Source organism: Anser cygnoides, chromosome 3, assembly GCF_040182565.1.
Source record: "Anser cygnoides isolate HZ-2024a breed goose chromosome 3, Taihu_goose_T2T_genome, whole genome shotgun sequence".
Lineage (NCBI taxonomy): Eukaryota > Metazoa > Chordata > Aves > Anseriformes > Anatidae > Anser > Anser cygnoides.
This window is the reverse complement of record NC_089875.1, coordinates 32,852,868-32,866,750: the sequence shown is the minus strand read 5'-3', so window position 1 is coordinate 32,866,750 and position 13,883 is coordinate 32,852,868. Positions and strand designations below refer to the sequence as shown.

Here is a 13,883-nt window from a genome sequence, read left to right as displayed (position 1 = left end):
CATGAATTTTCCATACATTATTAGTATTAAGATAATTCTGTGCACATAATTGTAAATAAGATAAACTGTCTACACTCTCTTTAATAATCTGTATCAAATTTGTTGCTCCTTCAGATACATCTATTTGGCAACAGTTTTTTCACTAACATCCCCTCACAGAGATATGTTCTTCCTTTTGCAGTTGAGGAGTGATCAAAAGTATCTGCTGTGTAAAAGTGCAGCTACTGTTACTTGTTGAAGGCCTTGGGCATCTGGTGGGATGGTAAAAGGCTCTTTCTTGAGCTGGAATTTGATTGCTTTCTGTTGAAAGGACATCCTCTTGCAGAAAGGTAGTGGGATATAGGCTATTACAATACACAGATACAAAATGATTATCAGAATAGTAAAAATGAAGATCTCCAAATGCATTTAAAAAGCTTCTTCTCCCTCTCCCATCTGTGGACTCTAGATCCAAATATAACAACGAGATAAAGTGTTAGGTCACAAATACAGAGATAGAAAGAGTTACAAGTTGTAACATTAAACTACATCTGTACAGAGAATAAACTATAATAATAACAAGACTATACAACTACAAGAGATTCAAATCATAACAAAAAATAAAATAAAATAAAAGCTAGTACTTGTGGTGAGTTGAACCTTACCCACAGCTAATACCCACCCAGTTGTTCACTAAATCCTCCCGCCCCACCAGGATGGTTGAAAGAACTGAAAGAGCAGAAGAAAAAAAAAAAAAAGACCTCGTGGGTTGAAATAATGACAGTTTAATAAGTGAAGTATATCTTCTACACAATCAAAGCAAAATAAGGAATTTGTTTACTGCTTCCCATCATCAGGCAGATGTTCATCCACTTCCTGGAAAACAAGGCCTCAGCACACATTCTGTTACTTGGGAAGACAGATAGCATAACCACAAATATCCCTGTTCCTTCTCCTTTCCCTGAGCTTTCAGTGTTGACCTTAACATGGCTATGGCATATCCCTTTGGTTGATTTGTCCCATCTTTTTCCCGTCCAACCCTCTTGCACACCCCCAGCCTACTCACTGCAAGGACACAGCAGAATAAAGAAAACCTCAATGCAACTCAAGCAGGATTCAGCAACAGCCAAAACACTGGTATGTTATCAATACCATTCTAGTCACAATCAAAACCACAGCACCATACAAGCTACTGTGAAAAAAGTTATTTCCATCCCAGTACAGCATTCTACCCCAAACTCTTGGTAACAGCCTCTTTACACCAGCTCATTTATTAATATTTGCAAATATGTCTTAAATGGCAATGGACTGGGTGTTGGGGGGGAAAAAAAATTCTTGTTTGGAGTACAAAATATCTTAGTTCACATCAAAAAGCACAACTTAATTTATTCATTTCTAAAGTTTATTTCCTGGTCTGCCCTTTCAGCTTCATTACAGTAGGGACACTATGTGCAACCATGTGAACATTGCCAAAGGTGGAAGGTGTGCATTGCCTCATTTATAACACTCTACATGGGAAAATATCAGGGAACATGTAAGCTAATAATGTTTTATGTTTTGTAACTTACACTGAAAAGGGTTTCATTCTCCAACCTGTATAATATCAAGAATAGAGATGAATAATATATTGTTGATCTCTGTTTCATATATTACATCAGATTCTTGACAGCATCTGCTTCTTCTGTTTGTCAGAGTCCATTCACCCTTGCCCATCTTCTGTGAGATTGTCTGGGGCTTTGTTTAATCATGTTCTATTCCGTCAATAACATCCATTAGTTCCATACTTCCAGTTTACTCCCAGCAAAACATTCTTTACAATCAATGTTTATTTACATATAGCTTTTCAGCTAGTTTGTGGAAATAATGTTTTGCAATAGTAACAGTCTACTGTCATTTAGAAGACTCCCTTTTTAATCTCTGAATGCTTTAAGAATATGCAAGAGATATTTCTGTTCTCATATGTGGGAGAGTAAATACTTACACTTTATTTGGTGACAGCCAGCTCTTCAAACGGCTAACAAGGTACAATTATTTGATTTTCTCTCTCCTAAGCCTTACTCATTCATCACAAGTCATTTCTCCCAGTTGACAATCTATAAGAACTCAAGGCCTCAGTAGAAGACCCTTCACTCCCAGGAATGTTCTATACATCCAGAAAAGATAACAAGCATTCAATTTCATAAATTAACCTGGACATGTTTTTTCTCTAGTTACTGAACAAGTTGCCATTTATTTTTTTTTTTAAAAATGGACAATTGGTATTCAGGATAGTCCTATTCAAGTTGTGAGACAGTATACCAGTGATTGCATTGACGAAGACAAGAATGCCATATCAGCAAAACACGAATACTTAACAGATAATCTAAACAACAACTCTCTGAAAGCAAGGGCTTAACTCATGAATGTGTTTGAGAATGTGTAGCAGAATTAGTCCAGAATTACTTTAAAGCATGCATCCATAGTCTATCAGATTCCTTCCTTGATCACTGGAACTGTCTCCCAGGAAGATTTTCCTATCCATTTCCTCCAGTTTTCAGAGGCAAGTTTAAGCAAGTGAGACAACGTAAGGCACACGCTCCTACTGCCTTGCAGTGGAAACATTAATGGGGGTTCTTTGATCTGCTAGGTATGTCAAGATGATCACCTTGCACGCGAGTGAGCATTCTTCAATGATGATTCACAAGAAGTCTGGAGCATGGCTGTATGGTGAGCTTTTATATAGCAATGGATAGAATCAGATAGGATTAATGAAAGCTACGGAATATAGTTTGCAAGGGGAGGGGAGATGTTTTCATCTCAGGTTGTTAAATCTCACAAAACCACTGACTGGTACAAGCTTGTTCCAAAAATATAACATTTCGGTTAAGCTTTTGTTTAAAAGATTTATTTTTTTACAGAGAAACATTCTTCTTCCATTTCTGCCTTGAGATTCTGGTTAGTTATAACTAAAATTTGTTTAACAAATATTCAGAATATTCACTTCTAAAGTGAAATATTTTATGGAAAAAAACTGTTGTTTTCCTGTACTGTTCAGTAATCTCATTTGCTGACTATATCTATTCTTAATATTGAGTTCATTATTTTTGGGTGGTCTGGAAGAACATTTAGCAGCAGTATTTAACTGTAATTCTTTGAGTCAAGTAGTAAAAAAAATGTATGGAATGTGCAAGTTGCAGTTTTAAGAATATTGATGTTTCTGCTGCTTTTTAAATATTGGAATGTAATTGCACAGTTTTGACAAGTCTCCAGATCCAATTTCTTCAGAAGCCTCTGATGTTTTATTCCTAGCATAGACATCACACGGACTAAAGCAAGCACTGTCAGAAGTGGTACATGTGTCTGCACCACACAAGCAGGGTGTTCCTGAGACAAAGCTAGTTACATATAGAAAAGACTTTTTTTAAATTGTGATTAATACTGCTTTCAGAGCTCACAAAGAAACATGCAGAGATTAACTCTTACAAAGTCGGTAAAAAAAAAAAACACTTAAATTTAGCAAGATTCCACTATCAAGATCAAATCCAGAAGGAAACGCTGAAAATTGAAACATCACAATTCTTTATATAGTAAAGATTAGGATGGAGAAAATGCTTGTCTCAGCATTTGGAAAGCTTTTTCCTGTGGAAGTCTGGGTCCTGTCTGCTCAGCATCTAGCAGCAGAGTAGACAGAAGTCCTCTCTACCTCTGGCAAAGACCAGTATTATGATCATTGCACAAGATATATCAAAATATACAAGGCAGGTCTCCTTTTCCATATCAGTTTCCCTTGGTGAGAAGATATTGAAAGGATTAACTTCTAAATAATTACCTCACAGAAAAAGCTACTACTCTATAGTAAAGGGAGAGAGAAGACTATTGGAGTAACATTGATGGAAATACTAAATAATAATTTGACTTTCCTCTTTCCTCCCTTGTTCTGTGATTCATAGCTTCCTGTGAAAAAAAAAAGGAGAGAAACTAAAAGCAGTACAGAATATTTCTTACCATCCTTTCCCTTGTGCTAGCATATTTTCATTTTGTTCACCCTAGCAGCCTTCTATAGGCCAAAATACAGTTCTTAACAAAACATTCTTGAAAATGAGATCTTAAACTAGGAAATCTTAATTAGGAGAAGTCAGGTATTGTGGTAAGAAATTCATACAGTAATAAAAGAGGTTATTTCCTATTGTACAACTGCAAACAGCTTTTATATCTTTGTGCTTCTAAGATGTCTAGATGTAGGAATGCCTAGGACTGATTCACAGATTCCACAGCACAGGGCCACATGAGTCCTTTGACAACATTTTATGGAAAGGACTTGAAGCAATTTCTTCTTTAATAAGATAGAGAATGTATACTTTGTATTGAAATTAAGCCTTGACCTGTATCATTCCCTCCCTATAGCGGTGACATAAAATAAATTCCACACAGCAGCTAGACCACAGAAGTAGATACAGCTACTTCCATTCATTATGTAGTTTACACAACTTTAGTAATAAATAAAGATAAATCTTTGTATTCGTTTCTCTGCTGTCATCAAAAACATATATATAGCCAAAAAAGAACAACATATACTATATGACAGCTGAAAAATGGATCTCTTTTGGTCAAGCAGTACTTGTTCCTTTTATCTATTTACATCCAACCAGGCCTTTAAGACTGGAACTACAAACTACCAGCAACTTCTATTAATTCATTTGGAGTCTACATTTCCAGTACTGTACTTCACATTATAGGAAACCAGGAGATTTCAACCCCTGCTGCATAGCTAATATGAGACATTTCATGTCCCGATCCCATTCTCCTACATGTGAGCAGGAATCTGAAGTAACAGAACGATTAGTACTTACAAGAATAAAACTAAAAATAATTACATTTAATGCATAAATGTATACTATAGCCAGTAACCAAAAGAAATTATCCTACTTTCTAATGCACTACACTCTCAAAAGTTTTGTACATTAATCTGCTATATAGCTATTTGCTGTAGGCATGTTCTGATATAGCATACTTTAAAATCATTTTGAATGTTACTGAAATGCTTAAGTTTACCACTTCCCAATGTCAAGGTTTCAAGACACAATTCAGATAATTTAGTTTCTCCAAAGATATTGAAATGCATATAGCTTCAAGACAAGATGACCTGTTCTAAATACCTACATGCTTGTAATCACGAGTATAGGTTATTTGTTTGTAATACACATTTGCATAATACTGTTCAGTTACTTTTTTTTTCCCCGCCTCGGGGAGGCATAAAGAAGGATTTGGCTTAGCTGAGTTTTATTTCAGTTAAGCAGGTATCCAAACACATCCATATTCAATGATTCAATACTAGAATTTTTCTGCTTCATTTCTTAAACACCTATTTCAAGTTTGAGACATTTCTTTGAATAGCTTCATAGGTACTGATCTTCACCTCAGAAGTTTTAGCTTTTACTGAGCTTGCAAAGACCTGTACTGACAGTTCCTCTTAGCATAAAAAAAGAAAAAAAAATGCTAACTGCTGCTACACATTACAGTTATAAACCACAAGATTAAACAGCCAACAGCTTTTCAGGCACACAGGCAACACTTACAGAGCTATCGTACAGGGCAGCAAGGGCAGCAGCTCCCTCTACTCTTCTTATAAATCCTGAGTTTAGGTCAAACACTTAGTTCTGCAAGTCTCAGCAACCTCTTACCTTAAAATATCAAATATACATATGTAAGCTAGAAGGAAGGAAAGAGAAGTTATAGAACTCCTACACTTCAAACATCATCTGCAGTTGTTCAGCTACACACACACACGAAAAGTCTCTTTTTTAAGAGAGCAGCTCAAAGCTTTCTCAAAACATTATGCTGTATTTTTCAAACTGAAAGGATCTCAGGTTCTTTTAAAGTTAGATCGTATCATTTGAATGCTTCACTTTGCTCTCTATTTTCAAATTGCCCTTCTCTACTGTTAATACCCATAAAAGATTAAATTGGGTTTCAATATTGATAAAACCACCAATAAACACAACAAAAAATTCAACAGATACAGGTTTTAGAAACAATATTTGTCATTATTTCCCCCCAGAAATATTTGAATTTGTATAACAAATACCTTCCTATCTCTAGGAAAGTGGCCTGTCTTTTATCACAATGATATAAGTCAACAGGTCATTTTCAGTCTTCTGAAATGACATAATAGCTTCCAAATGGGCATAATAAAAACATACCTGTTTATTGTTTACAGATAATCCTTTTGAGTCAAGTCAATCAAGGAGACAACAAAATAAACAAATTAATAAAAATATTTATTTGAATATACCTACAATTAAAAACGAATCATTGAGATCCTCCAGAAACATTCACATAGATAATACCAGTGTAAAATTCATCACATCTAAAAAATTAGATCTGATTATTTCTGGAAAGTAGGATTAGCCTAAAGTAATACCTCTGTTTCTAAAGGGATGCACCTCACCCTCATAGGCTGAAGAGGCTCTTAAACAGAGATATGAACTCATTAAGTTCCTGTGGAAGCAGCTGGCCACCTACTAAGCACAGGTGCTGGGAGTCATTTTGGGAGCAGAAGTCCTAACTGGGAAACTTAATTAATAAGTCTGCTGCAGAATCAGGAATGGAAAGTAGTGGAGAAATGCATGTGAAGCAGGTGCACCCTGATAAGGCTGGTGGTGCTATCTACGTGGAGGAGGTTTCTTTCCCTGTATTAAGGTTTTCTGTTGCCTGGCCTGAATGAAACTGGAGGGTATTTTGCTCAGTTGCCTGGTGGTTTTGTTGGTTTACTGAAAGCACCTGTAACATATTTGGTCCTCATGCTAGCCCATAGGCACTTCCAAATGGAGTCAGGTGTCGGGCTGCAAGTCAAATATTCCTGTGAGGTGTAACCAGGCTTGGACTAGAGTCTTCTCTCAGCCTTTCAGGGAAGTAAGACCACATAAAACTATAGCAAATGCTTGGTTTTCCTAGTCATGCTTCTCAGTAGTCTGGCATAATAGATATTCTCTCTGTTTGCTTCCTTCCAGGACATGTGATAATTACAGGTAACTGAAATGCAGGTTTTTGCAGAAATTTCTTGTAGTTACATGTAACTTATATGTTCTTGTAGTTATGTGTAACTTATCTTAGCACAAATGGATACGCATACCTTTAAGGCAAACATTAGATATGGGCTTGAAGCAAAGGGATCACTGATTTCCATAAAATCAGCTTCTTCATTGGTCTAGGCCACATGGCTGTGCTTGAACAGGATTTTACAATTATTTATTGTTTATATTATATTTATTTTTTTACCCCTCGCTGTTTTCTAAGTCCTGAGCAACATCTGTGACAGAAATGTTACTTTTATGGTAATGGAGCATCTCTTACTGGGACAGTGAAAATTAATCTCGAACAACATAAAAAGCATCACCTGAAGCAGACATTCAGGGATTTCAACTGACTTGAGGTGTTTGAGGGTCATCTCTTTTAACAACCCAAATTACACATTCTTTCTTTCTTCTTTGGGAGTAGTTTTTCCAGTCTTTTTTTTTCTCTCAAAAAAGAAAAGTTGAAGGAAATACCCTTTTTGGCTTCAGTCAACCAAGTCACTTCAGTAAATGCTGCCTGGAGTTAGCTGTTGAGGTGTAACTGCTGTCCTGGCTATTCTCATGCTAAGGAATTTCATGACCCATGACACTGATGCTCTGGCTAGTCACATTCCCAAAGCATCAGCCTGTGATGCGTTTGAAATTACCGCACGTCATTAATATTTAGCTCCTTTACATTCTAATTGTATCTAACAGACCAATCTGAAATCTTTTCCCCTGCTCTCAGTTCAATGCTGAGATTTCCTTCCAGACCTGTCAGGTCTTGAATGCTTTCTTCTTTCGTGAAGACTTTAGCTCAGAAACCTACACCTGATCTAACATCCAGCTCTGAAAATTCACGTTATCAACGGCTGACTGCACTCACTGCTCCTAACAACTAATAAAACTTAGAAAACCGCCTGGACGGGGGTAATCTTTCCCAACCCGCCCCAGGCAGAAGAGCAGAGGTGCCGGGACCTCCAGAGGCGCTTCCCCGCTCTCCCTTCTCCTCCTTTCGCTCCCCTCCGGGCCGCACCTGGGCCGGCCCCGGCCCGGCTCCGCCTCCGCCGCGGCTACAAAAGCGGCCGCCGGAGCCCCGCCGGGAGCGGGCCCCTCGCTCCGCCGTGCCCCGCGCATGGGGGCCGGCCCCGGCCATGCCCCCCGCCGCCCTCTTCTTTCTCCTCCTGCTGGCGGCGGCCAGAGCTGCCCCCGTGAGGCGGGTGAGTGCCCCCCGGGTCCCCTCTCGTGCGGGTGTCCCGGCTTCGCGGCGATGCTGGCAGCGGGACATCCCGGGGCTGCGGGTGGGGAGCGGGTGCTGTTGCCTCCCCGTGCCTTGTCCCTCTGTGGGGCGTGGGGGATCCGCGTTGAGGATCCCGGGAGGGGTCCCTGTTGACAGCCAGCTCCCGGCGGAGGCACTGGCAGGGCTGTGGTACGGTCCTCAAGGTAACTCTGCTTCCCCGCAGCCTTGGGGATGTGCTGGGGTGGGTGAGCGGACACAGCTCAGGGCGGTGAGGTGGGTTTTAGGGCAGGCTGAGATAGGGAGGGAGGGAGGGAGGACAGCAGCAGCCTGGGACACGGCCTGAGTGGGAGTGGGTGAGAACACCCGTCCCTGGCGCTGAGCCCGTGGCTTGAATTTTCCTAGATCTCGAGTCAGCCTTGTCTCTGTGAAATGCCTGTCAGATTGCTTGAATGCTTCCTCTGGCAGAAGCGACTGAGGCTGTTGGGGTTTCCCTCTTCTGCGGGTATTGTGGGTGACGTGGGGCTGCTGGACCCAGAGGAGCCTGAAGCGGTGTCTGGCTCGGGGAGAGGCTGCACTGTGTATGCATGGCCTGGGGAAGGGGACACAGCGGGTGGTTTGGGAAGAGCAGTGGGAGGTGATGGGGAAGAGAGTGACGGGTGAAGAAGGGTAATCCCACTTCTGTGGGGATGGGGAGGGAGAGAGAGGCTGGCTGTGGGCTGTAGAAGGGAGGGATGGTGAAGCTGACTGAGCCTGCTAGCAGTGCAGCTGCTTTTCTTCCAGTTGCTGAAAGTTTATGAGGTTACTGACTTACAGAACACTACTCAGAACAATCCATTTAGTTCCCAGCTAGTCAGGGGGGTTGTTGCGGCTATTGGCTTCTGGGTTTTCTGGTTGTCTTACGTCTTCCTTCTTTTTGACATCAGGGCCTTGTTAGAGGAGCAGCAGGCACAAGTTGCACCTGGAAAAACTCCGGTCAGGAAAACCTCTTCACCCTGAAAGTGGTTGAACACTGGCACAGGGACCCAGAGAGGCTGGGGAACCTCTGTCCTTGGGAGTGTTTGCTGCTTGATAAGGCACTGAGCAGCCTGAGCTTACATCAAAGTTGGCTTGGCATTGGCTGAACCGGATGACTTCCAGGAGTCCCTTCCACCCTGAGTTATCCTGTGGTTATGTTAGTGATGGAGATCCGTAGCATTTGCTTGCAGTGCGTAGGAGTGCTAGAAGTGTCTGAACTTCCAGGCTGTGCGTGGCTGCGGTTCATGGATGTGTTTGGGGTGAGCCAGGGATTAGCACCACGGAGGTGTGCTGCCAGGTAGAGATGGGAAGTCAGCGTAAGGCTGGGTACACTTGGGATCGGGCTGCCAGAGGCCGAGAAACAAGGTGAAGTACTCTTCCTAGCAAAGGGGTCTCCTTTGGCTGGATGTAGGAGTAGGGGAAGGTGAGACGGAAGAAGTTTCTCTGATCTCAACACTGATTTCCCTCTGACTTCAGTGTCACAATGTGTTGTGTGCTTTTTAGCCTCTTCTGACACTAGAGGGTCTTATCTGACAACTTGTCTTGAGCAGTGATTGTGTCTGTTGTGTGCTGGCAAAATGTACAAAGTACTCCGTTCGATGTTAAGCGTGCAGAAGCATGGGACTTTTGCTGTCAGGAGTCTTTTCAGGTTCAGTTCAGAATGGTGCTAAAGGTAAAATCTAGGTGATAATCTGCTACTGCTTAAGCAGTGTAAATTTCAGTTTAAATACTCTTGGCTGCAAAATCTTGGCTTTTCTTGTTTAAAGAGGCGTGACAGATGTGAGGGGAAGGTAGGATAATATGATAGGGTGTTGGGGGAGAAAATGTTTTACTGGTGCTGTGACTGCTGTTTTACTTTGAACTTCCCCATCTCCTCAGTCCCTCAAACGAGTGAGAAAGGGGATTGAGAACAAGACAGGAAAGGCAGAAGAGGAAGGTGAAGATGTATGTGGAAATAAGAAAAAAGTCTGGAGTTTGAGTTTGTGCTGCAAACTTGACACCATCTTAAACACAGGATGACTGGCAATTGCTTAAGTGTTTAGATCGTTTTTGCTGCATTGAGGGTGGTAAAATGACCAAGAGCTGGTAGCACATGGCTGCATTGCAGAATCTGATTACTCATGACAAGCCTGTGTCCTTTTCCTGCTTGGCCTTGAGCAGTGATGTCCTGCTGCTGACGGAGCTGACACGCAGCTGCTCGCTGGTTCTCTGCCATCTGGTTGTATCCTGGGTTTAGACTTCAGACCCCAGTTTTCTATGTAGAGCTTATGTTCAAAGCTTTGATAAGATAGTCTTGAAGAAAGTCATTTAAATACCAGTGAAGAGCAAGCAGGAGCTGTGCCCCAGCTCTTAATCGGCTTTCTGTTCTTCAAACTACCCCTGGTGCTTTTGTTCCTCAGGCTAAAATGTGATTAACACAGCTCCTGGGTGGAAGTACAAACAATTGAATCCAGTGGAAAGGTTGCAGATCTTTTGCTGTCCTCAGCTGTTAGTTCTGAAGTGCTTTTGCTTGGAAATAGACAAGTATTCACATCAATATCAGCACTTCTGTTAATTCGAGTGTATGGATGTTTGTGTATGTGCGTGTTGTTGGCACTCAATTACTATTGGATTATTTAGGCTTCTTCAGGTACAGTTGCTAATCTGTTCTCTGACAGTCAGCATGACTCCCTAGGCTGCAGGCATTAGGGTCTTGTATGTTCCTGCTACTTGCTCCCCCGTTGGAAGGCTGTCACAGCTGCTTCTAGTTCTGCAGCCCCCACTTTCTCGACAGATATCTAGGGTCCTGTAGTGGTCTCAGAGTGCTAGCTTTGAGTCTTGTTGAACCACAAATGGAAAATGCAGCTTAGGGGGTGGTTTCAAATGTCTTTGTCTGCTAGACTCTGGCCTGGACAGCAGAGAGGTGTGTGTCTGATTGAATGTCCCAGCACAGGCTTGCAGGGTTGTGACTGTTTTTGACTTGTCTTCTGCATGTCCTGATGCTGAAAGAACTGAACTAAGGCTTCCAGTTACTGCTGTCCTCCAGACCTGTGTTCCTTAGAAGTCATTATGGTGGGGAAAATGACTATAGAACTTGGCTGAGAAATGGAAAAGTGCTCTGGAGGCTAGTGGCTCCAAGCATGGAAGCAAGCGTGGAAGCATGCACATCGAACTGCATCTTGACTTAGAATCATAGAATCATTAAGGTTGGAAAAGCCCTCCAAGATCATCTGGTCCAACCATCCCCCTACCACCAATGTCGCCCACTAAACCATGTCCCTAAGCACCATGTCCAACCTTTCCTTGAACACCCCCAGGGACGGTGACTCCACCACCTCTCTAGACAACCCGTTCCAATGCCTAACTACTCTTTCTGAGAAGTGTCTGCTAATTTCCAACCTCAGCCTCCCCTGGCACATCTTGAGGCCATTCCCCCTAGTCCTATCACTAGTTCTCTGTGAGAAGAGGCCGACCCCCAGCTCCCCACACCTTCCTTTCAGATAGTTGCAGAGAGCAATAAGGTCTCTCCTGAGCATCCTCTTCTCCAGACTAAACAACCCCAGTTCCCTCAGCTGCTCCTCACAGGACTTGTGTCCCAGGCCCTTCACCAGCTTCGTAGCCCTTCTCTGGACACGCCCCTGGGCCTTGATGCCCTTGTTGTACTGAGGGGCCCAAAGCTGAACACAGTACTTGAGGTATGGCCTCAGTAGGGTCGTCTTCTGAGCAAATTCCCCTCTCTGCTTACACTGACTGGAAGTTCTGAGGGTTTTGTTCTCCTGCTCCTCAGAGCTCACATAGTACTGGTTTTCTTTGTTGCCTGCACTTTCAAAATCAAAATGTTCTAGACAAGTCTCAGCTTATTAATGCTCTGTCTGTTATTAGCAGCACATACTGGCGGTGGTATAGAATGTAATTGAAAAAGGATGATCGGACAAGGTCTGACACTGTGCCACCTTGCTATAGCTGTTATCAGAGGACACTTTGCCAGCTTCTAGGTAATGGGCTCCTTTCCTGGGAACGTGGCCAGGTTTTTCAAAAACTTAATACTTGCAGTCCACATAAATTCATGCCTGTATTAATATGGTATAAAACTTCAGATTGCTTAATAGTAGATGAAATCAGTGTCCCAAATGAAGGCTGACTAAAACACCTGTTATGTATTCAGAAAATGTATTTTTCAGAAACAATTCTAATTTTCTTTAAATTCTATAAAGCTAGTAATAGCATGTGCAATAAAATCAGATGCCCTAATGCAGCAAATATGAGTATATGAGCTAAAAAGAATATATTTAATTGCTTGTTATAATATTGCAAATGTACCTGTGTGTGTATGTGTAGACATTTCAGGTTTAAGGAGCTTAGGATATCAGATATCAAAAGAAAAGGACTGTGTTTTTAACACAGCAAGACAATGAATTGGCCTTTTGCATTGATTTTAAAGCTCTGATGTCTGGTCTAAGCAAGTTAAACTTAGTGAAAGAGTTGTCAAATCTTCCAACTTTCCCTGCCTTTCGAATGCTATTACTGCACTCTTCACCCAACTCCCAAACTGGGCAGCAGTTTGGTCAAAAGTATTTGAAGTGAAGTGTAAGCAGATTACAGCTGGGCATGGTAGGGTGTGTGTTATGGCTATATCAGCAGTGAAGCATGTGTAGCTGTCTTGTGAGGAAAAAAAATGTACTCTGAAAGTGACAGAAGCAGAGCCTTGAATAAAAACTAAAGCTTTTGCCCTCCAAAAGTTGTAGCTCTCTAGATGCAATGAAATTCAGTGAAAGTGGACCTGGTATACAAAGCATAAATGGTTGCCTGCTGGTTGTCAAGCGTATTTTTCCAAGGTATTACATTACAGTCTGTTTCTGTAGGCCTGTCACACTAAATGGAGCTTTAATTTGCCGTGCTGATCGATTGCCAGTTACTTGAGAGGACATACCAGCAGGAGCTGTTGCTTCTGACATCAGAAGGCCTTCACTAGCTTATAACGTGGAGCACTCCTTTGGAAAACTGCTTGTTTCCTTCTGCAATGCTGTAGGGAAATTATCTTAGTGTTCAGCTTCTTTTGTTAAAGGCTTTTGTATTTCTTATTCTGTGGTAAACCAGTGCATGTACTATTAGCCAAGGCTGCTCAAGTTTCCTTGGCTAGGTGCATTGGTTTTATTAGTTTGGATCTTAACAAAGGTAACTTTACACAATAGCAGACGTGCCTTTGCTATGAAAAAGTTGTTGGTAGATAAGAAACCTTCTATTTAAGTCCTACAGCATAGTTTTCTTGTGAGGCTGAATTAAAGCATTGGGCAGGAGCTCCTTTAATTAAAGCAAATCTTCCTAACCGAGCTACTAAAGAAAAGACAAAACTTAATGTTTTCAGCCAGTGCCCTCTATCAGAAGAGGGATAGGTAAACAGTGTCTAAGGATCTCCAGCCTGCCAAATGGAAGGTAGCCCATTCAGGTGTTAATGGTACATATAAATGCAGAAAATTTGAAATTATGGTATGTTCGTATAGGTTTGCAGCTGGTGGCTGAATATTGTTCTTTGTCATTTCGTTCAGAGCTGGAAATTGAGCTTTATAAATTGTAACCACACTGACCTGTGATCTGCTATATTCCAGTGATCCTTTGGTATGAACATGAAGGAGCCTATG

At 41.5% G+C, this 13,883-nt stretch overlaps 1 protein-coding gene and 1 long non-coding RNA gene across 2 annotated transcripts in view; one reads left to right on the top strand and one right to left on the bottom strand.

Moving 5' to 3' along the window:
• Positions 1-2: 2 nt before the first annotated feature.
• On the bottom strand, positions 3-6,396 carry LOC106029762 (uncharacterized). The gene is made up of 3 exons (XR_001203343.3): positions 6,044-6,396; positions 5,535-5,639; positions 3-344 (listed from the first exon to the last, which is right to left on the bottom strand). It is a non-coding gene; the product is annotated as an uncharacterized lncRNA (long non-coding RNA).
• Positions 6,397-8,093: 1,697 nt separating this feature from the next.
• Positions 8,094-13,883, top strand: part of GLP1R (glucagon like peptide 1 receptor) — an 89,976-nt gene continuing 84,186 nt past the window's right edge. Inside the window, exon 1 of the mRNA XM_048080074.2 lies at positions 8,094-8,230. Within this exon, the coding sequence (XP_047936031.2) occupies positions 8,165-8,230 (66 nt within the window). The 5' untranslated portion in view covers positions 8,094-8,164. The remainder of the gene's footprint in view (positions 8,231-13,883) is intronic.